The sequence below is a fragment of the Mesoplodon bidens genome (genome assembly GCF_964165515.1).
Source record: "Mesoplodon bidens genome assembly, chromosome: 2".
NCBI classification, from domain to species: Eukaryota; Metazoa; Chordata; class Mammalia; order Artiodactyla; family Ziphiidae; genus Mesoplodon; species Mesoplodon bidens.
The window spans coordinates 87,675,222-87,700,715 of NC_138177.1; the positions used below are offsets into that span (position 1 = coordinate 87,675,222).

The window sequence follows — 25,494 nt, forward strand, 5'->3', positions numbered from 1 at the left end:
ACCTGCACTTTATGTCTAATAGCTCAAATTTAACATTTTCTGTGTGTTGCTCCTATCCCTCCCCACCACCATCTCATGGATGACAACAGTCTTTACCACTTTATTTCAGGTCTCTGCTCAAATACCACCTTTTCAAAGAGGACTTTCCTGAACACTCTATCTGAGATAGATCCCCCATCGTGGCAGCTCCCCGGCCTTTCCCATCACTCTCTATTCCCTTGTTCTGCTTTATTTTTCTGCTTATCACTAGATGAAATCATATGTTTGTTGTCTGTCTATGAGGACAGGGACCTATTCTCTTTTGTTCTCTGCAGTATCCCTAATCGGAAAAAACAATCTGACACAGAGTAAGTGCTCAATATTTATTGAATAAATGAGCTCCTATAACAAAGTCTGAGTCATAACTCCAAATGTAAGTATTTTTGGAACCTAATATTCACAATTACAAATCTAAAGATTATATCATAATTCTGGTCGTTATCTCTCACCAGCCTCACACTTCCCTACACACACACACACACACACACACACAGTGATGATTCAGATTCCAAAGGAGGTAGGAGGACTTTGGCAAGGTAATCCTACTGGAAAGGTATTCTCAGATGCATTTTTCTTAGAAATTTACAAAACATTGAGAAAATGTCAACTGTTCATATGAAAGAAGGGGGCCTGTTGGGAGTGGGCAGTAAAGGTTCCAGACTTCCTCTTAGTACCCCACCTCTTTCATCCACCTAATCCCTAAACCCCAAACCTGGGAATTAATTATTCTTGACTCCACCTTCCATTATCCCTCTCCCCTTTCTTTTTTGGGGGAGGGATTTGGATTGACCAGGGATTGAACCCGGGGCCATGGCAGACAGTGAAAGCACTGAGTCCTAACCACTGGACCGCCAGGAAAGTCCCTTCCCTTTCTAACAATTACTTGAGGGCAAGTAATTTTGCTTCCAAATATCTCATCCATATTTCTTCTCCAGTCTCCATAGCATCTGTCCTATTTTAGGACCTTTTAGGTCCTAACTATCACAACAACCTCCTGAATGGTTCCCCTGCCCAAATATTGCAGTTATGTTACTAGGCATAAATTATATTGCTATAGCTAAAAACAAATCAATACAATTTTTTTCCTCAGTAGTTAAAAACTGTAATAATGCTGCTGGTCGTAATTTTTAGTGCCATAAAAATAAAACATAAAGGTAAGAGACCATTTAATAACCAGGGAAGGTATGAGAGTAACATACGCAGAAACCAGTTGGACTGTTGTCTGCCTGCTGGCCTCCTTCAGGATAAAATCACGATGGGACCCCAGCCTCTTTGTATGCTGTTCTGTCTACTTGGAAAATCTTTCCTCACCTTATGTACCTGGAAGCTAGAGGGGGGAAAGATTCCTGTGAATTGAAGAAGTGGGAGTAAAAGGTAGACTCGGAATGGATTTTCAGGTTCAAATGGTCCCAGGCAATGATTTCACAATGGAAATTTCTGCACCCAGAGGAAAGGAAAATAATGTAAACAAAAGCATAGACATAGGTGCCCCCCTCAAATGTGAGGATCCGTGGGAATATGTGGAAAGAAGTGAAGGCACTAAGATTTTTATAGCCTGCCCTTATGTCACATGAACACAGTGAGAATGCAGCAATCTATGAACCAGGAAGTGGGTCCTCATCAGACATGAAATCTGCCAGCACCATGACCTTGGACTTCCCAGCCTCCAGAACAATATGAAATCTCCCCTTCCCCCCACCAACTGGAAGATGTTAACTACTTGATGACCATGAGCACATAGAGCCAGGCCTCCTGGAGCCTAAGGACTGATAAAGTTAACCCCTGTGACACCACCCTGTTCCCTCATCATCAGCCAGTTAGAGAATTGTCCACGATCTGATCACATAACCTGCGACCCCACCTCCCTCACCTGGCTTTTAAAAATGCTTTGCCGAAACCCTTCTGGGAGCTTGTGGCTTTTTAGGGTATGAGGCACCTTGTCTCCTTGCATGGCCTTGCAATAAACCTTTCTCTGCTCCAAAAAAAAAAAAAAAAAAGATTTTTATAGCCTAATACGCCTCATACGAATCAGCCAGATGCTGGAGATACAAAACTGGGACAAAATAAGCAGAGCACTTGCCCTCAGGAAGAAAGACACATGCAAACACGTAGCTCTGACCAAGGAGGAAATATGCAAGTAGCACAAGGTGGTGTAAAATTACATGCAGTACTGACATTTTTCAGGGCCTTAGCTGCTCAAAGTGTGGCTGTCATGTGGGAGAGCATGAGAACATCTGAAAAATTGAGAAAAACAGCTTTTGGTATTCAGAGACCAATAGCTGTCTTCTCTATGCTCTTCTCTCCCCATCCCAAATCAAAGTGATTTAAGGCATGCATGGAACTATAAGAAAACTTCCATGCCCAGGTCACTCTTTTCCTAATCCCTGGAGCCTAGCACTTCTGCCAAGATAGCGGCACCAGGAGACAAAGCTCAAGTCCCTTGAAGCACTGGGGGGTGATTTTCTGAGCTGATCCTGAAGGATAGATGTGCAGTTCATCAGGCAGCGGGGGTTGAAGGAAAGCTCACCAGGCAGACAAGTTAGAGAGGTATTCTGGGCAAAAGGAACAGTTTGTGCAAAGGCGTGGAAACATGAGAAACCATAGTAGTTACGGTAAGGTATGAGCTTTAGCATGAACGGAGGCAAGTATGGCAGCACTTACCAGGAAACAAGGTTGCAGAGATATGTTGGTCCTATAGTATGGAGGACCTTGTCTGCCACCATAAGGAATATAAAATTAATGTGTTATGCTCGCCCAAAGGAGGATAGTGTTATGTAGCAATAGAGAGAAATACAATTGGAAATATAGACTAGGGCTTGATCAGTGACAAAGCTGAGGAGTTTGGATTGTAACTTTCAGAGCATCGAGCATCATCTCCGTTTGGGATCTACTGTGAGGTAGTAACTGCAAGGCCCACTTTATAACGCTGTTTCTCACACCTAACAACCCCTGGGTCTTTTGGGTGTTGTCCACTGCTTTCTGAGTGTCAGTGCTTAACCTGTGTGCTGCTTAGCCAGCAAACAGTGACTGAGCACATGTTTCCTAGTTCTCTCTCCCAGGCAAGGGGAACATTCCCTCCTATATTCTTCAGTTCATCTGCTCAGTGGACTAGCACCATCAATAAACTTAAGTCATATCAAGTTTATTAAGTAACAATATCTGGCCTTCTGGACAGAATTTTTCACGACCCTGCTCAGTCCTATGCAGCTACCTTTCAACGTGGAAAATAACTATTTTCATATGTGCCCCCTTGGCCTATGGGGTGACTATGTCTTCAGTACCTTTTCAAACAGGAATGAGGAGAGGGGAAGAAGCAGCAAAGGCCCAGGTTCCTATACTCTGCACGGCCACCTCTCACCACGGGGACTTGCTTAGCTGGCTTTCAGTAAAGGAGCCCAGGCCATCCTCCCTCTCTCTAGACCACACTCCCCTCTGCGCAAGGCCCACGTTGATTAATTGCCCCATTTAATACCACAGCCTCAGTCTTTAGGGAGGAAGGCGTCACGTTTGCTCTTCTTCTGAGAATGGGGCCCAATTCATTCTTGTCCAGACAGCATAATAAATAACCTGCCCCTGTTGGCAGGGAGTTTATTAGAGACTGATGGGACATTTAACAATAACTGGGGGCCTGTGATTTATTAGGTAGGGAGGTTTGTGGCGTCTCTGAAGACTGGGGATGTGGAATTTAATTGATAAAGCGCCTGTCAGCAGCAATGAGGTGCACTCAATAGAATACGCATTTGAGGGCTTCTCTTTGGAGCTGTCAGGAAGGGTCTCTGCTAATCATACACAGCTCTGCAGATGGCGGTGTCTGCTGGTTATTTGGGTGAGACACAAATGGCAGGGAGGGGACTCTGAAAGGGGCCCGGGGAAGGGTGCACCTGTCAGCTGCCCGGCCTGATGGAAAAATGTGACACAAATGAGCAAAAGGAAAGATTTCCATCACCCCAAGAGAGGGCTCCCCTTCAAGAGGACTTTGTTTCTCTCCTGTGAGCTGCTCAAGAGAACAAGAGGTGCTGAGCACCCACTTCCTGGAGAAGGAGGGAAAGGAAAGAGTTAAGTGGCAAGAGAGATTTGTTCCGGAATTCTAAACTCCCTAAACCTGACCTATCTGCACCAGAGACCCCCCTGCCTGGCTCCCCAGCCACAGACACTCACATACACATCACACCCCCTCACACACCACCGTTACCTGCCTCCCCCCAACACCATAGTTACCCACATCCACACAGCCTCCTCCTGTCACTGCTGCTTTCATGCCGAGAACAGAGCCACAGAGACTCGGATGGAGCCTCACCTTTTTTCTATTGTTGTCTCCCGGCTCTGGAGACCCCAGAATCCAGGCTGAGAAACTGGAAATAAATTCTTTGTCTGGAGCGTGCAGAGCATACCGCGCCTTACCTCCTCGGCCCGCCCTCCACCCAGTTTCCCGACAGCAAGGGAGCTTGGTTTTATCTCCGAGGCCATCCATGATGGCACTGATGATGGCCCAGCTCTGTCCTCAGGCAGCCCTGAGCCTTTCCAGGCAGCTCTGCTCACATTTGCTGCTCCCCTCGTCCCTCAGGCGGCTGCTTAGACTTAAACAAGGCCACGTAAGGCACGAGCGGGGCTTTCTGAGGCCAGTCTGCTTCCCTCCTATGATCCTCCCGCATCTATTCTTAGGTCCCAGGAGACTGATCTGCCTCCGTTGTTCCCTCCAGGGAGAGAAAGGGAGGGGGAGGCGAAGCCAGGGAAGAAGAAGTAATTGTCACTGTCTAATCTGAGCCTCAGTGGTGACACCGAGGGACCTCTGAGCAGAATGGATACAGCAACTGGTTTGATTAAATCAAACCTCTCCCGCAACCTTGTTAAATTAGACTGACAGGCCGGGAGCAGATGAGGGAGCGCAGAGGGATCATCACCTGCAGTGGAGGCAGGGGAGGCCGGGAGCTGGGACTGGAAGGAAGATCAGATGGTAGCAGAGCAGCAGCCTGCCCTTTCCCTTATTTGCTGACTGTAGATAGGAGATGAGATTTATGGATGTGAGATGCCTAAGTACCTGTCTGAGCACAGGCTGTGAAAGTGACGCAGAGGCAGACTGCCGCCTCTCAGTAGGCTCTGCAAATTCCCTTGGCACTGTCCAATGACAGTGTTCTTGACATTTCAAAGGGCCTTTACACTTTACCTTACAACAGGCAGGTAGCAGTGAGATTATTTTCCTCACTTTGCAGTCAGAGAAACTGAGGCACAGGGGGATTACAGGGCCAACTAGCAGGCAGAGATGGGCAGTGGAGCCAGTCTAAGACCCCCAGGTCTCCCACCTGCCCGTCCTGGCTCACTTCACCTCCAGCTTATGCCATTTGGCGGAACTTCCCAGGACTTAGTCCCTGGACTGCCATCTCTTCTCCCACCCACCAGAGAAATGTAAACCACACAGCTTGCTTCGTGGGCCATCAGGAAAATGCCAGTTCCCACCTGGCTTGGGGCAGCCCACCTGCAAAGCACACGGCTGGCTTCCAAAGGTCACGAGGCCATTCTAATGTACTCATGTCACTCTCCCACTGGCCCAAGCCCTCCCGAGTCATTTCCACTCCACCTAATTACAAGTTAGGGGAGGGGAAGGGGGTGGGCAAGATATTGTTAGCAACACCAGCAAACAGCAATAGGAGACAGATAACACCGATACCCTGCTGGCTTCCTCACCTGTCACCCAGTTCCTCACCTGCCAAAGCTAATTTTCCACTCACCAGTGGGTGAGAGCTCATTTCAGAGTGTGTGAGCCACACACACACTCACACACATGCACGGGTACCCAGTGCCATTGTGAATAGAGTAAAGCCTCACACAGGATTCCCTTGTTCTCACTTTCCATGCACTCCAATGATTTGTTTATTGACACCTCCACCCTTTTCCAATCTATTTTCCGTAGGGAAGGCACTGGGATGGGGAGGCTGGCAAAGACAGTGCATAGTGATTACTGGAGACCCTCTTGACCCCTACCTCCTCCAAGGCACACTCACCACACGCCAATTAATGGTCAGAACCTGGGACAGGGAGAACAAAGGACAGAGGGAAGGGGAGAGAGGAGCAGACTTTCAACCACTGCCACCATGAAGGAAGGTGGGAGAGAGAGCTGGCACAAGGTGGTAGCATTTGCTTGATGAGGACAAACAGCTGGAAACAGCACCCACCAGGGGAGAGTATGTATGGGCCACACCAGACAGGGCATTGCCATGCTCTTCCCTCATGGTTTTCATCACCACTCTTGACCTGAAAAAGATAGCAAAGAGCAGGCAGGCAGATAGGTCGAAGGTACTTGGACAAATATCACCAGCTTCCTGAACTCACCATTGGGGTTGTGACTGGCCGCACCCAAACCCAACATGTCCAACCTATCGATCTGAAATCATAGAAGAGACCTCTAAGGCAAGGAGTTGGATTCCTCTAGAAACAGTGTGATGGAGGGGAAAGAGGTCTTGGCGGGGAATAGGGGGAGGGTGGGAGGGACAGGGGAGGGAAGATCACTGGATCTGAGTTCCTTTGCTGATTCTGCCATTAGCAACCTGGGTGACTTAGGGCAAATCACTTAACATTTCTGGGCTGCACTCTCCTAACTTGTAAAGTCATATGCTTGGGTGTGAAATGCAGACTGTCAGACTTAGAGCTCACAGAGGAGAAAACTGAGACACAACGAGGTTAAATTACTTGTTCAAGTCCACATGGTGAGGCCTTGGAGTGACAGAAGGCATGGGTTCTGAAGCCAGAGCCTCTGGGTGAACCCAGGGGAGTTCTGGCTCCTCGTCCCTTCCTCATCTGCAGAACAGAGGCAATAGGAGCCCTGCCTCCGAGGGTCTGGGAAGAACAGATGAGTGCCTGACACAAGGAAAGCCTTCAATAAATGTTAGCTAGCTCTATTTTCAGTGACAGACTGGAGGTTCAGACCCACAGAGCTTGACTTCTAGTCTTTCCATGAGGTCACAGTTCCCTGATTATCTATAAGGTCCTTTACAGCTCCCAAATTCTATGATTCTAAGTCAGAGAGATTAAAATGCAAGTTATTTCCAAAACCCTCCAGGCAGAGACACAAAAGACCATTTGGGGGATTCATTATTCACTCTCCATTGCCTCAGTCACTTTCTATGGATGACGATTCATGAGGAATAATCACAGCAGGGAAAACCTGTCCAAATGCAGGGAGGAGGGAGGGCAGTAAAAAACCCAAACTCCTTTGCGTGTTCAGCTCCTGTTCTGCAATGTGCATCTTCATCTGTTAAATGATGGCAGTGTTTCTTGGCCTCATTGCCTTTCCGCTCTGGGAACCGGAGGCTGTCTCTTGGTACAGACTGCTGCTGCTGCGAGCCACTGCCCACCCCACTCACACCCCACAAAACCCCAGGGCTCTGGTCAAGCAGAAGCCCTCACAGAAGCAGCTGTCGCCCTCAGCACTGGCTCCCCTCAGGGTCTCCAGGCTGAAACCTCAACTGTACCCCAGGGCTGGTGTCTGATCAGGCTAAGGACAGTTCTCTGCCACCTGCAAAAGACCAAGAAGAGGCTTAGGAGCCAGCCTGGTGGAAGCAAGTATGCACAGTAAGCCAAACCTGAAACTGACCTCTTTTTGTACTTACCCCATGGCCTCAGTGGGAGAAGCAGGTAGCCTTCTTTCTCTCTTGCTGACAACTCTCCCCCTGGCAGGCTGCCAATGCCTGGTACCTGTTTACAGCTACCAGAAGCTAGTGGAGATGACCAAATAGTGTGTAATAAAATCAGGTTTTGCCCTGAGTTGCAGGCCATGGTGATGTTACAGGGAAGTCAGCGCTGGGCCTCTAGGGAGCCAGATGTGGCAGGATATCCCCAGAAGAATGCAGGGAGCAAGTCACTTTCCTTCTCAGTGCAGTTTGCATCAACCAGCATTAATTTGCACAAGTTCCATAAGTATATCCCCTAGCTGTGCCCTGACATTCTTCAGGTGTTCTTTGCAGTTGAAAAATACTTGCTTTTCCAGCAAATGTTTGCAAAATGGAAATGTTTACTTCCTAGTAGCAATGAGACCATCGCTTAGGCACCATAAGCACAGGCCCATAGCTGCAAATAATTCCAAATAGGGGTTGGTAGCAGCCCATAGACTAACTGTTCATTATTCAGACTAGTCTAATTTTGCACTTACAATTCCTCTGAATTGTTCAGGTGAAATAATCCATTCATTCATGAAGTTTTCTCAGACGACTATCCTGCTACTGCTTCCTCCAACACCTTCCTTCTGTCCCTCTCCAAAAAGTTTTAGCACCTGCATAACTGGTCTTGCGGCCCAGGGACTTTGTAAAGAAGTGATGGCTGTGACTGTGGCGTCTAAGTTAACACAGTATGCAAGAGTGATGGCCATTCTACGGATGGGGAAGTACTGGGACTCTCTCCTTCAATGGCTCATCATCTCAGTAATCCACATGCCTGCTGCTTTCCGCAGAGGAGGGCAGTAGAAAGAGGTTACCTTGGAAACAGGGAGATTTTATTATATCACCTTTCAGACCCATCTCTTTGGACCTCAGTTGCTCTATCTGAAAGTGAGGAGAATGATACTCTATGTTTGAGGACACCCAAAGCTAACAAGCTTCCTATGACTGAGTCTTTGATTCCACCACCCAGTCAGAAGAGTTTTCCCTTAAACACCAAAGTGAATCTTTCAGAGACAGCTCTGCTGTCTCTCCTGGTGTTGGGATTGTAAGAAGCAGAGGAGCCCAGGCCTCTAAGGTGGACAGAGGAGGATGTCATGAAAACTGAGAGTTAAATTATTCTAAGAAGAGTTAGGCTTCTGTCCAATTCCTCCCCCACCATCCCAGTGTTTCACACCAGCCACGCAGTCTCTGCTCAGCACCTCTGGGCCTGCCTGCCGGGAGAGGTCCTCTGCCTGGAGAGAAACTGTTCTGCAGTGATATCTGAACACATTCCAACAGCATGTGTTTATCACGAGGGTCAGCCTTTCCTGTTGATGCTCAGGAGGTGTGGGGGGAGTGGGGACGGGGATTGGGATAATGGCTCTTGGCAGCCACAAAGGGGGGAGGCATGAGGGCAATGGGGACACGGACCCACCCTTGGGAGGGCGATGTTATGATGAGGTTTCCAGACTGTGTGTGGCCTCATATCTCTTTCCTCACATCAGGTTATCAGGATGAGCTCCTCAGCTCTTGTGTTGCCAGTGGAGATGAGATGGCCATTGCCTTAGCCAGGGGTGCCTCATCCAGAGCAGGCTAGGACTTGGTGGGTTGGGACGTCCAGGTGGGAACCATAGGATCTGGAGCCAGGAGAATGGCAGTGTTGCCATTGTTTAGTTTAGGATCTGAGTTCCGTTGGGATACAACTGGTTCTGCCTCTCCCTTTGAGCTCAGTGATCGGTGCCAGGACCTTCAGGCTCTGGCAGTAGGGCAGAGTGGACCACCTTCCCTGACTAGGCTGGGCAAACCACAAGAGTCTGACACCTTTAGGCACCGTTTCCAGGAGCTGCTCCTCAAGAAAAGTACCCACAATACACTTATCCCCACCAGCAAGGGGCAAAGCTGAGATGCTTCTGAGGGTTCTACTCCAGCTCTGGACGGCTTTGAGAAAGTTAAGTTCACATCCAATCTCAAGACCTTTGATTTATTCTTTATTTTCAAATGAGGTAATCTCATCTTCCCCCCAGGCTGTGTTGGGAGGGGGCAGGAGGGAGGAGGCTGAACCATTTGATTCCTCTTCAGCAAAAATGAATCGTCCCCTAACCCCCACCCCCATCCTCAGCCCAAGAATATTTATCCCTGTTTATACAACCATGGCAACAGGCTTTATTCTCTACCACTTAAGAAAAAAAGAAAAGGTGGAAGACAGAGCTACCTCTTCAGAAACCAGGTAAGAGAGAGGGCTCCACACACCGTGCTGTAATGTTGGCCTTCTCAGAGGCAAGGGAGCAAGAAAATTGTAGTGGCCCAGCATCATAAAAGCACTCCAGAGTTTGACAGTAATTGTCCTCCAAAGTCCTGTGGGAACCACACGGTAATAGCACTCATGACTTGGCTGGGACCTGTCTCTTTTGATCACTGCACTGACTTTATGGCCATCAGTTTTTTTTCTTGCCATATCCTTGACCTTAAAAGTGGGTAGAATGCAATCTTTGGCTTTGCTAACAATATATTCATCTCTAAGATGGATTCCCCTTGTCCTGACTACTTCACAGATCATTGTCAAAATAGAGTTTTGTAAGGCATATAAAAGTGTTAAGATTCACATAGGTTTAAACTATAGCAAGGGAAGCTGAGGCCAGTAAAAGGAAATCATCTGTGCAAGGTCATACCGTGTTGTCAATACTCTAGAAGGCCTAATCACCCGGTCCTAAATTCTTGTGAAGACATCAGCCTGCATCTCTGGGAGTTTTAACCATAGCTGCTCTCCTACTAACTTCCAAGAGGATTCCAGTCCTTGAGCTCGCAGGCATGGAGAAAATTAGGCCTGAAACTTGACTCCCAATACTATTTCAGCCACACACCCGCAGACTCAGTGCCTCCTATACCCTCCACTGCTGTTGGGTGCTGCACAGCAAAGAACCGGCCTTCCGGGTTGAGGAGCTCTTTTGTGGTGTTTCTCCCCACATAAAACTTCCTCCGTGAGCTATATGTTAACGGGCGGTCCCAGAGGATTCAACTCAAAAACTGGTTCACCTGGGCTGGAGACCTCAGCCCCATCCTTGGGAATGGCTCCCACTCTGAACTCTCCTCGTGTCCTACCCAAAGGGGCCCCTTGGGGATCTCGATTCACAACTGCCAGGAAGCCGGGGGCCGGGCTCTGCAACGCTGAGTGGACCAGCGGGCCGGACTCGCCACGGGCTGTGGCCGGCCTGGGAGAGCAGCAGGAAATGCATTTTCGGGCTCTCCCAGGGGGCGTTGGAAACTCGGGGGCGGATTCTCAGCTCCACCCTGCGGCCGTCGGCTTTTCTGACCCACGCGGGGTCCTGTGCCGCGATCTCGAAGGGAGCGAGGCCACCTGAGTTGGCGAGCGGCCACCGAGACAGGCTTCGGACTGGGTTCTGACCCACCTGTGTGCCTTTTCCTTTTCTCTATCCAGCGGCTACCGTTGCCCAGCTTCATCCAAAGGGGGCAGTCAGGGCTAGGCCGAGAGCCCTAGGCAAGGTCCACTATAATTGAGAACCCGGGGCTAGGTGGAGGCCATCCGACTGGACTCTGCAAAGTCTTCATTTCTAAGACGTTCATTTTTATCCTCCCTCCCTCCTTCGCTCTCACCTCTCCATGGTAAACAGAGGTGGCGCTCTTTGCTGACACGGATCGGAATGGCCGAAGTTTCTGCCTTCTTTCTTTGCCCCTTCTCTCGCGTCTTCAAAGTTGTCTCATTCGGAGATCCCTAAATTCTGCCTGGGGCAAACTTTCCCCCGTTAATTACCTTGAAACAACAAGTCGCTAATTGCGCTAATTATTCTCGGGCCCTGCAACACCGCCCCCCCGCGGGCCAGGCCGTATTGCAGGGAGCCTGGGCACCGGGTGGGAACCGCAGCCCCGACGCACGCGGAGGCCGGCGTTGGGGGTCCTGGGTTCAGCTGGGAGGAGCGTCCGGGCAGGCCTGCGGCCCCTCTCGGGTCCATCGCCCAGGACCTGGCTGGAGCTCGCACACCTCCGGGGCATGGGCCGCGTCTGCTGAATAGAATGTTAGCAGCTTTGAGCCCTCTCTCCCTCCCCCGACCTTACAGAGAGCTTCGCAAGTGGCCAGAGCAAGAATTAGGATAACTGACGCCGCCGGAGTACTGCGGGAGAGAAAGACCTGCTCCTCCACGCCTGCCCACCCTACTGAAGGCAGCCTCCGTCCAATTACCCCATTTTATGTTTTCATGAAGAATCATTACCTGAAATTATGGTGTCTAGTTTTTATTTTTTTACCTGTCTGTCTTATCCCCTTCCCTTCCGCTACCCCTTGTACGTTCTTGAGACCAGAGACCTAGCCTTGTCTTGTTCAGTAACCGCAGACCTATAACCCTGCAGAGAGTACAGTAGAGCCTCCATTGCTTCGTGTTAAATACGTGAACGGACCGAGCGGCGGCTCCTCCACTCCAGGGGTGAGGAGTAGACTGGAAGGTGAGGTAGACCCACACTTCCAGAGTCCACTTTTTTGAACACTTCAGAATTCAAAAGAGCTGCCGAGTGGCATTTGGGGTGGAGGGTGTTCCTTTTCTGATCGGAGTTTGGGAAACAGTGTTGACACTGTGGTACTCAGCTTCTTCCGAGACCGCTACCCAGTTCCCATCCGTAAGACGGGGCTCTCTCTGGGGGTCACGTGCTTTGTTGGGGGGACGTCGGTACAGTCTGGCGTCACGATATCCCCCGCCGCACCGGCCAGGACCAGGTAGGTGTCCCCCATGTCAGCCCCCCGGGAGCGGAGGCCCACGCCTGGTGCACCCACCCGCTCCAGGGCCCACCCACTGCAGCCCAGCCCGCGCCCCCCGTGCGTTCTTCTCATTGGCTGAAGCCATCCCTCCTGCATTCTCATAGGCTGTCCCACTTTTCCCTCCGCCCCCAGCACGGACTGCGCGCCGCGAGTAGCCGGGAAGCGGCTCCAAGTCCGGACTTGGGAGCAGAGGCTCGGCTCGGCGCTGAGAGAGGCGCGGAGCGCGGGGGCCGCGAGCCGGCCGAGCGCGGTTTCGGTGGGACCGGTGTTCCCATCCTGGGACTCTCTCGTGGAGCTGAGCCCGGCCAATAGGCGCATGAGGAAGAAGAGAAGGGAAATGGACTGCTATTTGCGCCGCCTCAAACAGGAGCTGGTAAGAGCGGAGTGGGAGCCGGGGGCTGGGAGGGCTGCTTCACCACGACGGGTAACTGGCCTCCGCCAGGACCCCGGGACCGCGACGCGCGCGGGGCCGAAGCCCAGAGAGGAGAGGAGGGCACACGGCGAGCAGTCGGAGGACAGGGCCTGTCCTGAGGGAAAGGGGCCCCGAGGAAACTTGGAGCAGAGACTTGTGTGAGAGGGAGGCAGGCACGAACGAGTGAGACAGACGGAGGGAGCCAAGCAAGCCCAGACCGAAATGTGCCCAGAGACCCGAGGGAGCAAAGAGGGCGCACCCGAGACGCGGTGGGACCCGGGCGCCCGCACGGAAAGAGCGGGACGCGGCTGCCGGGCAGCTGGGGCTGCGCGGGGCGCCGGGAGGAGGGTGCATGGCCCCAACCCTGCGCGGGGCAGGAGGTCGGCCAGGGACTGCTCGCTCGAGGGGAGCTGGCACCTCCGGGCACCCCCCAGCCGTGGCGGCCGGGCTTGGCAGGGCTGGCGCGGCTGCAGGGGCAGGCCCTGCCGGCTGTCTGCCCGAACTTGCCTGCCAGCGGGGAGGGGGCTGGCAGCTGGACCGGCGGGGGCGGGCCCGGCGCGGGAGGACGGGCGCCGCCTGGCAGCTCGCGAGCGGGAGTGCGGAGGCCCAGCCAGATGTCAGGGGTCTGGGCTGGGGGAACGAGGAGGGAGCGTGCAGAGGCCGGGGTGCGGGGGCCGGGAGAAGTGGCACAGTCTCGGGGTCGGGGGGTGGGCGGCGGGGCGTGGAAATCGCCCAAGTGGGGAGAGCGGCGCCTGCCGAAACTCCGTTGTGGGAGGCGCATTGCTTCTTACTGACTTAATATCCCTCCCCCTCCCACCTGCCCCCTCTCTTGTTCTATCCACCACCAGAATTCAGACAGATATTATGCACGTCCCCCACCTGGGCCGCCACAGCCGTCTCTGTCAACCAGGCTCTCCTAGGGCTTTGCCTCCGCCTCTTTTTGTCCCTTTTAGTTTGTTTTTCTTGGAGTCGACCTCTTTTCGGTCTCACTTTTCTCCCCTCTTTCTTCTTGCTTTTCAGGGCCAGGGGCACCCAGGCTGACAACAGCAGACCTGGATCCAAAAAGTGCCAGCCCATGGCTCTCCAGATTCCTTGACAGCCTCTCCCACTCCTGCCTGCAAACTGTCCACTCTTCCCGCTGGGGAGGGAACTTGGTAGCTTTAACAGGGGCCAGCATGGGGGGAGGGGGAGCTTGTAGCAGCAGGTGTTCTTGTTGATGCTTCCTGGTCAAGTGGCCCAGGCACTCTTTCTCTCTGTCCCACTATGGGGCCTGCCTTCTCAGGTCAATGGTCACTTCTCTGGGACTTCCTCCCCAAGCCCTTTTGGTGGTGACACTCAGATGGGAACATTACCCAGAGGAATGCTTCTTAGATGAGGGGCAGAAGAGTCTCCATCATGTCCTTTCCCATACTCCTTTTCTCATGCTTTCCATGTCAGTTTGGGATGGCTGGCCCCAGCCCACACATGATTCTGACTTGTCCCATTCACTTGTCCAATACCAGAAAGAAAGGTCAAGGTTGCCACAGATAACGTCTTAAGTCCAAGGGCCATGTTGAGAAAAGAATCTAACAGAATCCTCTTTCTTTTGCTTGGAATCTGGGACCACACCACCCACCTCAGGATCTGCCTTAATAGAGGGTTTGTGGGTGTTCCTGGCACGGACTTGAATTTTAAAATCCTACTGATCTGCATTTTTTACAGCACCTTAGGTGGGAGGTGGTGAGGGGGGGCAAAGACAGTCTGTGGATGCCGGAAGAATAAAAAAGGCAATAGGAATCTGCACGGAGCTGAGCTCCAGGTCTTGATTTGCATGCTCTCCTGCCAAGGACTTGAGCCCCAGTCCCCGGAAGGAGGAAGGAGAGAGGCTGAAGTCACCCAGCTCCCCATTAGCTTTCATTTGGCTCTTTGTCTGAACAGCTTCAGCCTTTGACTCTCTTGGAGAGGAAGCCAAATGCCTGGCCTGGGGCCCAGAAAGACACTCAGATGGGAGAGCTCTGCACCCTCCCTCCACCCATGGTGTTCCGCCCCCTCCCCAGTGCCAGCCTGCCCAGAAAGGAGACAGAGCAGAGTGACAGGCAGAGCTATTAGAGTCTTGTTCACTCCCTGACACCTCAGCCCAGTGCTTAGGCAGAGCCAAATCTCAGTGACTCTGTTTTCCCAATGGAGTGAAGGAGAAAGTGGAGCTGAGTTAGCTCAGGCTCAGCCTTTTGGCTCCTCTAAGGACTTTGGGGTTTGAATTCACCACAGCTTGGTTGTGCCTAGGTTAGGAAGGTGTTGGCTTGTTTATCCTTGGGTCTGCAATGGGGTGGGAAAGGCTTATAGTCAGTATGTGTCATGAGCTTGAAGTGTGTGTGTGTGTGTGTGTGTGTGTGTGTGTGTGTGTGTGCATCCCAGGCAGAATCTTCCCTGCCACCCAGGAGGACTGTGTGGTGCTTGGCTTTGCCCTAAGTTAGTGTGTGCCCAGGCATGGCACTCATGTAATACTAGTCAAGTTCTACATTCATTTATGACGTTAAATTCCCTTCAAGAAGCATACGTCCTACAGACACTGTGGGTTAAAGCTGCTAGAAAAAGAAACACTAAGGAGTTGTGAAATTATCTTTGTCGAGGGCGTTGTGCACTCCTCTCCTGCCTCCTGGTCCTGCCCTTGGCCCAGAAAATCTAGACAAGAAGAGTCTGATCTTGAAAACCAAAGTAGCAGAATTTCCCAATTTCCTGAAGCAGAAAATTTGCATTGTAACAAGTGAGCACTGGAGGGAGGCTGAGAATTTGGGGATCCTGGCTCAATTAGGTTGATGTCTGGAGAACTGGCCCTTCTCCCCTGTTTGGAAGAGGACAGGGATCTGGTTTCAGGGCTGAAATGTAGCAGGAGAGTAGCAGCAGCTGACACACTTCTTCCTAAGGATGAGGGGGTCAGGGCTGCAACTACTCAGTAGGGAATATATCTCTCCCCACTCCAGCAGCCAAAGAGGGGCCCTGCCTGAACACAGGCCTTGGGACCAGCTGTTCCTTATACACTGCTCCCTTGAGGGCTTCCAACAAATGGGGTAGACATAGGCACACAGAGGAAGCAGATGTAAGATGCTCACAGGGTGTTGCTCATAAGTTCAGATCAGTGTAGAGCAAACAGAGTGCATAAAGGCTGAGTAAAATACAGCCAGGGTGGGAAGGCTTCCTGGAGGAGGAGGAGGTTGATGGAACCAGCTCCTTTAATGTCGATCCTAGCTGAGGCATGGTGAAGCAGCAGAGAGACTTCTCTCAGGCTGGGGAAGGTCCTTCTAGAACAACTTGGTGTTCCTAGAAGGCAGTTATCTAGCCACTAGTGGCCACAAGTTCAGGAGATTCTGGTACATGAAGGAGTACCAGAGCATAACGGCAAAATAAGGAGGAGATAAGAAGGTGATAGAGGAGGTACATTAGGAACAGCCTTCAGCTCTTGGGACAAAAGAGCAAGTTTCCTGAGGCAGAAAAAAACTTCTGCAAAGGATCTCATAATGTGGTCTCCCTTGATGTTTAGAGCTAGAGTGAAGAGGACTTTGCCCTAGACAATGTGGGGTGGGAAGAGCATGGAGCACAGGATTTGGGGTCAGGCCAACTTGAACTCAAAACCTGGCTCTGTGTGACCCTGGCAGATTATTTGACGTCTCTGTGCCTTAGCTTTCTCATCTGTAAAATGGGGTTTTAAAAGTACCTACTTTATACAGCTACCATGAAGATTATGTCAAGTGCCTCCCCAGCTGTATGTCCGTAGCACATAACACCGTACCTGATGTGTTGTAAGCACTTGGTAAACTCACAGTGATGAACTGATCAGACTGGTGTGCATGTGTCATTCGTTCACAGAACACACTTATTGAGTTCATACTATGTTTAAAGCACTTTGCCAGGCACAAGTACTGTGGTTACAAGTATAAACAGACACTGATCCTGCCTTCAGGGAACTTAGACTTTAATAGGAGTGATAATAATAACAACATATTGATGTTAACAGTTATTGATATGCCAGATATCTCAGGTATTATGTCAATTGCCAAAGCAACACTAAGAAGTTGTACTTCCATTATCCCCATTTTGTAAATGGGGAGGTTAAGTGACTTGGCCAAGGTATAGAGCTGATAAGTGGCAGAGCTACCATTCAAACCCAGCCAGTCTGACTGCAGATCTCACACTCTTAGCCATTATATGCATGCAAATGTCTTATATAGAAACAGAGGATACATACTAGCTGAGAGCCACACATTCAGTGCTCTGAGAGGGAGGAATTACCTCCAGCTAGGGGATCAGGGAAGGCTTCGTGGAAGTGGTAGCATTTGAACCACACCTCGAGGGATAAATAGGGATGGGAACAGGAGAAAAAGAGCATTTCAGGCAGATGATGAAACAACATGACCAACGTGCAGAGATGGAAGTAATGGGGGTGTTTGAAGACTGTCTAGAGGAGACATTTGAAGACTCACTGGATTATGGCTAGAACATAGGGTATATGCAGAAAAAGAGTGGGCAACAGGGCTGAGAGAGCTGTTGAGAGCAGAAGCGGGGGCGGGGTTGAATGCCACGCTAAGGAGTCTGACCTTTTCAATAAGCATTGCCGAGCAGCGTGGTTAGAGACCTGCCTTGGGATCTAGGAGGTGGTGGTGGTGGGGATGGGGGGGAGGGAGGAAACTGAGGCGGGAAGATGAGGTAGGTTATTACAAGAGTCCACACAGGAGAGTATGAAGGCCTGAATCAGAAAGGAGAAAAAGAAGGTAACTCTTTGAGGTCCCTTGGATGCCCAAGGAACTTGGTTGACTGGCTGCATTGGAGAGGGGCTAAAGCTGGACAGGGGAGAGGTGAGGCTGAGAGGCAAGCTCCCTGCAGGGGCGAGACTGGGCCCTTCTCTCCGTCTGTCTGCGTCTTGCCCAAGCCCATGGCCCCCAGTAGATTGTTCAGTTGGGAGAGTGGGCTCATCCATTTCACACTTCCTCCTTTCTTTACCCTTCTCCCTCCTCTGGCTCTTGGCACAGTTTCTACCTTACCTTCCTGTTGAGAGTTCCAGCCAAGAGCAGGGGGCTGTGAAGGTCCCTATTCATGGAGGTGGAGAATGGGCCACTTGGCAAAAGCTGGGCTTTTCCCATTTCCGGCCCTGAACCCCCTTCTAGCTTCCAGAGGGGCTGAAAGGAACTGTGTGGGGATCTTGTGAGTAATGGGGGTGGGGGGAGCGAGGCAGGGCACACTGCCAGGTCCATGGGCAAAACCGGAGCCTGTGTCAAAGGATTCTGGCTGAGCTGGGAGAGGGCGTGAGATGGATGGATGGAGGGCACAGCTGTGGGATCAGTCAGGGGCCTAGGAGAGGGCTTGGGAAGGTTGCCGAGGATGCTGGTGTCACATTTTCCCATCCTTACTCCTCCCAAACCACAAAGGCCCAGCGAGTGCCATGGAAGGGAGCTGTCCATGGGCAGCTGAGCCCTCACCACCCCACGGAGGGCTCAGGGCTGGAGGGCCAGGATGGTGGGGTTTGGCTTCCCAGCAGCATCTTCCCCCTTCAGATGAGTCAGTGAAGAAACACCTTCAGTGGAAGTGAACTGAATGGGGTCTTGGAGTCCCTCCAAGACTTCACGTTCTTCCTCCCTATGTGATGATAATTGCCCTCGCACGGCCCACTGACTCTCCTGGTTTCTTCTCACAACAATCCCATAAGGCTGAAGAGTCAGGGATTATGATGACATGGAAAGCTCACTGGCCTGGAGTAAGAGGGCCAGGCATGGGGTCCCAGCCCTGCCACTAATCTACCTCAGAACCCCAGGCAATAGATCTGTGTTTCCACTGGAGGTGCTCAAGATGACATCAGGTGATACTCAGATGAAAAACTTAGTTTCAATAGATAGATAGATAGATAGGCAGCATTACCGTCTGTTTATGGCAAGTGATATACATTTCATATAAGTTTCCATATAAATCCATTAATTTATATAAACAGATTTAAGTAAAGTATTAAGTAGGAGACTAGGTCATATATAGATATGGTGAAATCATGAAGGAAAGTCTAGGGAAGTGTGTTTAGGAACCACTGAGGGAGAAAACGAACCTCTCAGCTCCCTAGCTTCCTAATCCATTAAGTGGGGATAACTCCAACTGCCTCGTCAGCCTCCCGGAGCAATTGTGGGGGTCGGACAAGGTCATGTAGAAGACAGAGCAGGTGCTACACATGTGTGAGGGGTTATCATTTCACGGTCAGAATCCGAAGCACAAAAGGTTGGTGAATCTGCCCCATGTGGAGTGGCCGAGTTAGTCAGCTGGAGTGGGCCAGGTCTCCACAGGACAGCATGGGGCTCTTGACAAACCCTAGGAGGGTGCCCGGGGGTCATCCAGCTCCACCACAGGGAGCTAGCCAGGGGCTGGTTTAGACTGCAGTGGGAGAGACTAAAGTTTGACAGGAAGAAAATGTTTAGAATGAGACATTTGGAGGCCCAGAAGATGCCGGGGGTGGGAGATGGGCTGTGGGGTGGGGTGGATACAAGGAGGGTGGTGAGACCTTTCTCAGAAAGGGTTCGCACAGCCGTCTCTAGGATACGCTTATCACGGGTGTTGTGCTTGGCGGTGGAGCAGGCTAGCTCTGTGCCTGTGTACACATGTGTGTGTACAAGCGTGTGTGAGTGTATGCGAGCTGGGGTGGAGAAAGAGGGTAGTGCCTGTTAGAGCCATTCCCACTTAAACTAATCAGAACTAATTAGGCCTTCTTGTGACTTTTCCACCTGAGCCCTGAGGGCAAGTTGGGTATGACTTGGCGCCGTCCTGAGGCACTGGGGGGCCAGAGAGGAACTCATCACCTACAGCATGGGAGTTAGTGTTCGTTTCTAGCTTGGGATTTTCTCAGATTTGGCGCCTCTCCTTTATGCCCACCCCATGTTGCTCTCTCTTCTCCCTCTCGGCAAGAGAAACCTTGGGATCTGAGCAGGTCCCACGCTCTGGGGAGGACAGCAGCCTGCCCTCTGGCTCTTTCTCCTCGGGTGACATCACTCCCCTGGGGCTGGGAAAGGCAGCTCGCTTCTCCGTCAGGCCCCAGCCGATGCTCCTGTCTCCCCACTCCCTGGCCTCCCTGTTTCCCACACTTGGGCTTCCTTCTTCCATCCTCAGCCCCCTCACGGCTGCCTTCTTGCCCTCCAAGGTTAGCGCTCTGTGGCCGGCTGACCTAATCTGGCTGGACCGTGAGCAGGAGGATGCAAGGCTTCCCTTTCCTTCCTCTGTGTGGTGCCAGGGTGGGAAAAGGGACCAGACGAGATGTTTCTCCTCAATCAGACCAGACAGGTGAACGGAATCCTATCACTACTGCGTGTTCAGGTTCACTGAGGAAGAAATGTTCTGGAAGTTCTCAGGAAGTCTTAAGATAACAGCCAAAATTCACCTGTAGGCCACACATAAACACACGTTTCCTCATCTCGTCTGTCCAAAGTTGGACCAGGCAGGAACTCTTATTCCCATTTTAAAGAATGGAGAAATTGGAGTTCCCTGGCGGTCTAGTGGTTCGTAGGATGCAGCACGTTCACTGCAGTGGCCCAGATTCAATCCCTGGTGGGGGAACTAAGATCCCGCAAGCCGTGCAGGGCGGCCAAAAAAAGCAAGAATGGAGAAATTAAAAAACAGAATTTAAATAGCTTGCTCAGATCACACAGCTATTACATGGCAGAGCTGGGATTTGAACCCTGTTCCATTTGTCTCCAGAACCCAAGATCTTAACCAATGCACTATCATTTTCCATAGGGCTGCACCTTCAGCTCTTATTTACTTAAATGGGGCCTCTGTTTTATGGGCATCCCTGAATTCATACATACCCACACATTCGTTCTCACTTGAAGAAGGTACAAAATGTCAGCATTATTTCTTAAGGATTTTTCCATACTGGAAAGGATTGAATGGGGTCATTTCATTCCTTCCACCGCCTCTGACCTGGACTGTGTTTAGCCTTCTGGAAGGAAGCTGGCAAGCTCCGACTCTGTGCCTCTTGGTGAAATGAAACCTTGAGAAACATTCCTAACCCTTTCTCCCTGGGTAGTGACTTACTGAGGGCAGCAAGCAATTTGGGGTGCTCAGTGGTACTCAGTGTATGTTTTATGGATATGTAGTAAATGCAGAGGTGCTAGCTGGGTTCTGGGGCAACAAAATGATGTGTAGATCTCAGTCCCTGCCCCCAAGAAGTAGATGCTCAATGAATGTTTCATCAGTGACCCAGCACTTAAATGCACAGAGGAGCCGTGAGTAGCAGGACGACAGGGAAGAGCATTTTAAGTATCACAGAAAAGGTTCTGATGGGAGTGTGGGGTGTATATGGGAGTAGATTACGCTTCTGAGTGGCGAGTGACACGGTCGGAGGTGTGTGTCGGGAAGACTGATTTGGTGGCCTGCAAGGAGGCTTCTGCAGCATTGCAGGGGGTAGAAGGGAAGATGTGCAGCCTCTGGGGACAAGAACGGGCAGTGGGGTGGGAAAGCCAAATATGACCCTGAGGTTCCAGGTTGGGGTGAGTGCTGTGAGGCAGGGGGCAGAAATAGGAGAGTCAGTGCAGCAGTTTGCCGGGAAGGGACCTTGAGCAGTTTGGTTTGGGGCTCAGAGTCTCCTGACTCTGCTCTGGGTCTTCCAGTTGTGGCTGAGCTGCCTCCAGAAGGAAGGGGTCAGGAAGGTAGAAGCCAAAGAGGCCAGAGCAGGGGGCCATCAGCAAGCGTGGCCACCCCGCAGGCTGTGTCTCCTGCTGCTGCCACTCAAATGGAGCACACGTGCCCAGCAGCCTGGCAAACCCCAGGCTGTCAGGCCCCGAACCACCACTTCTTCTTGCTCTTTCTTGGGGAAGGTGCAGGGTGTGGGCAATCCTACACGCAGCAACAGCTTCCTTGCCCTCAGGGACAGTCAGTCCTCCACTGTCTGTTAGCACTGCTGGCTCAGGAGAGCCTGGGCTGGCCCCTAACCCCCACCAAAGCCCGAGTTGGCAGGGGAGGGTGTGACCCTAAAGCCTGAGAGGGTCAGCTGCCAGCACAGCGCTGCAGAGCCTCTGCGCCTGCCCTCCCAGGCCCTCCACCCCTCCACCCCTCCACCCTGTGGGCTTAGCTCTGTGCATTAGGACAAGGCTGGGAGGTAAGATGATCCCGGCGGGTCTCTGGGGGGCTTAAGAAACAGATGGTCCCCTTGCCTGAGGTTTGCCGTTGTAACGTGAGCAGATCTGCGGAGGGAGCTGGCGGAACCAAGGCAGCTTGGGCCCGGGGACGGGAACCTCGTGAATGTTATCAGACGAAGCATCCCCTGCCCAGCCTCCAAACTCGGCCCTCACCCAAGTCAATCTCTTAGCCCCTTCCAGCTGGCACCTGGGACTCGGGCCTTAGACACCCACAGAGGAGCTGGGGAACTGGCCCCCAGTGTCCCCACTCTTGGCTAGGACAGCGGAGCCAATTGGGCCAAGAAGGCAGGAAGAGCACTGGAGCCAAGTCTGAGAGCAGCTGAGAGGGGACAGGTGTTTGGAAGGGAGAGAAGGGCTGGGCAGAGCTGGGCAGGGGTCTCAGCAAACAGGAGCTTTGTGGCTCCTTATCTGTCTCCTGACCTGCCAGATGTGAACAGCAGTGAAAGGAAACCCCAGGCCTACCCTCCCTTTCTCTTAGGGAATCTGAGCCCCTCCTCTTCCCTAGCGTCCCTCTCAGCCCTCCTCCACTGCCCAGCCATCCTGAGGCAGTGCTTGGTGGTTAGGACTCTAGCATTTGGAGTGAGACGTCCTGTGTTTGAGTCCCAGCAGCGTGAGCCATGTGACCTTAGGCAAGTTACTTCACCCTCACCGTGGTTAACTCATATGTTAACATGAGAATTATAATACCAACCTCCTAGGGTTTATATAAAGATGAAATGAGATGATGTGCACAGAATACTGAGCTCAACTCCTGTTACACGGTAACTGCTCACAAATTGTTATTTTCTTCATCATCCTCATCTCAGGGAGGCTCAGGAGAAGAAGAGGGCACAGACACAAAGGACACAGATGGCCACCGGGACTTTCTATACCGTCAAACTGATCTCAGCGCCACCTCTTACTATCTATGTAATCTTGAGCAAGTTACTTATGTGCCTCAGTTTCCTCATCTGTAAAATAGGAACGATAATACTACCTCATAGATTAGTTGGGGAGATTAAATATAGATGAATTATACATATGCATATATGTATACATATATGTAGCTTAGGACTGTGCTTGTCTTAGCAAGTCAGCTGCTATTAATAGTATTTCCTTTATCCAGCCATATCCATGTCAAAATTCCTCCTCTCCCAGCCCTGATCTGCACTGTACTAGGCTGAACAGAGATGGGGTCAGTGGCAGGCTGGAATGACCCTGGAGGTGTGTGTTTGGGGAACAGCCCTTCCCCCTGGCTCACAGGCCCTGTGCTCTCTCCCCTGCAGATGTCCATGAAGGAAGTGGGCGATGGCTTGCAGGATCAGATGAACTGCATGATGGGGGCGCTGCAAGAACTGAAGCTCCTGCAGGTGCAGACAGCACTGGAGCGGCTGGAGATCTCTGGAGGGGGGCCTGCCCCAGGCTGCCCTGAAAGCCCCCGGACGCAGCTCGAGCCCCATCAGTGGGAGGGTGGCAGCGGTCCTGCCCGGCCTGCGGGCTGCTCTCCCTCCAGCCAACCCTGTCTGGGCAGTAGCGCCAAGCTTCCACCTCCTAGGAGTGTGTGTGGGAGGGAACTGGCTCCCCCGCCCAGGACACGGCTGCCAGAGCACCAGAGCTGTGCCCAGCGGGGGCCAGAGCTGGTGGAACCGGATGACTGGACCTCCACGTTGATGTCCCGGGGCCGGAATCGACAGCCTCTGGTGTTAGGTGACAACGTTTTTGCGGACCTGGTGGGCAACTGGCTGGACTTGCCGGAACTGGAGAAGGGTGGGGAGAAGGGTGAGACCCGGGAGGCAGGAGCCCCCAAAGGAGGGAGGGGCCCGCCGCGGGAGCTGGGCCGCAGGTTTGCCCTAACAGCAAACATCTTTAGGAAGTTCTTGCGTAGTGTGCGGCCTGACCGTGACCGGCTGCTGAAGGAGAAACCAGGCTGGGTGACACCCACGGCCTCTGAGCCCAGAGCCGGACGCTTGCAGAAGGGCAAGAAGCGGGGCCATTCCAAGGGCTCTGGACATTGCCCCTTCCCAGGTGCCTCGGAGCCCAGACGAGGGGAGAATCCTTCCACCAGCTGCCCCAAGGCCCTGGAATCCTCACGCTCTTGCTTTGATGTTAACACAGCGGTTTGGGTCTGAATCCTAGAGATAGAAATTTGACTGGCCCAAAAGGGCCAGGTCCCAGTGCTGGGCCCCTGGGAAAGAGGCCAGGTGGTCTGGCTTTCAAAAGCGTAACTCCAAGTCCCTTCCGCTGAGAAGGGAGGGGGAAGCAGAGGGTCTGGAGCAGAGCTGACAGGCCTGTGGTTGGGCGAGGCCGTGCTAGGGGCTGGCTGGTGGGGGAGGCGAGAGTTCCCGGACAGAGAGAGAGAGAGAGAGAGAGAGAGAGAGAGAGAGAATGTGTGTGTGTGTTGCTTTGGGGCCGGAGGTGACAGCAGGAGAGGGGCAGGGGGAGAAGACCAGGAAATGCTTCTGACATCCCTTCACTGCCCCCAAGACCTCAGTGGAACATTCCGCATGGATCGGGCACTGGGGCCGCAGGTTCCCCAGAGATGCTGCCAATAAAGACCTTCTTTCTCGTGTCCCCAGCCTCATAACTGTTTGCTTCCTTGGCAAAGCGCTGCTCCAGGCACAAGTAGTAAAGCCTGGCCCTCCTGGGAGGGGGAGCAGAGAGGCAAATTCCCACCCCCTTCTGTTGCCCTCGAGATTTCAGCCCATCCCTGGACCCTGAGAAACGGCTGAATAAGGAGTGTGTATAAGGAGTGCTTGGGGAAGCCCCAAGCCTTTTCAGAAGCACAGGAAAGGAAAGCTGCTGTTTGTATAGCACGTTAAACGTCTGAAAGCCTTCTCATATCCATTATCTCCTTCGTAAATGCGCGAGAAAGGCAGGTATTATCCCCATTTTCCAGATGAGGAAGGAAGTCTGGATGTGCTACCTGTCCAGGTACAGGCCGCAGGCAGGGGCTGACTGAAGAACAGACGCCGGGCCCTGGAATCACACACACTGCTTCCCCAACACCCTGTCTCCAGCTCAGAACCTCCACCCAGGGCACAAGAACATGTGGATTCACCAGTGAGGCAAGGTGAGCCAAGAAGAAATACGCACTCATTTTAAAATGCCTTTGGCCTCATCTTCCCACCTCATCCAGGACAACCCAGGGTGGAGGGGCAGCAGCTCAGCTCTGGCACCCGTGGCTACACCTAAAGCCGTGCTGGGCACGTGGCCCGGAGAGCAACGCTGCCAGATCCAGGGCCCGCCTGCCTGTCCCTCCCACCCTGGCAGGGAACGCCCACTGGCTGGGAAAAGACAATGTGGGCCCCTGTTTGGGCCGAGCCTGACCAGGAGGGCACTCCATTTCTCCTCCCTCGCCTCCTCCTGGCTGAACTCCCCTCTGCCTGATGGGGAGTGACAGCTGCAATTAGAGGCAAGATGCCTTCCTGCCCTCAGAGCATTTAATACCAAATTGTAGAGGAAAAAAATAACAAGAAAGGCTCTTCCTGCATCCTGGACCCCTGGGGGCAGAGATGGAGGGAGGGGACTTAG

The 25,494-nt window shown here is 52.2% G+C and overlaps 1 protein-coding gene across 1 annotated transcript; it reads left to right on the plus strand.

The window, feature by feature from the left end:
• Positions 1 to 12,578: 12,578 nt before the first annotated feature.
• Positions 12,579 to 24,525, plus strand: INKA2 (inka box actin regulator 2). The gene is made up of 2 exons (XM_081224834.1): positions 12,579 to 12,805; positions 23,250 to 24,525. The coding sequence occupies exons 1-2, from the start codon at positions 12,749 to 12,751 to the stop codon at positions 24,090 to 24,092; spliced, it is 900 nt and encodes a 299-aa protein (XP_081080960.1). The 5' UTR covers positions 12,579 to 12,748; the 3' UTR covers positions 24,093 to 24,525.
• Positions 24,526 to 25,494: the final 969 nt, after the last annotated feature.

Bases quoted from the DNA above. Each gene is read 5' to 3' on its own strand.
- INKA2 (XM_081224834.1), top strand. From the start codon at position 12,749: ATGAGGAAGAAGAGAAGGGAAATGGACTGCTATTTGCGCCGCCTCAAA. The intron at 12,806-23,249 runs GTAAGAGCGGAG...TCTCCCCTGCAG, and splicing joins GCCGCCTCAAACAGGAGCTG to ATGTCCATGAAGGAAGTGGG.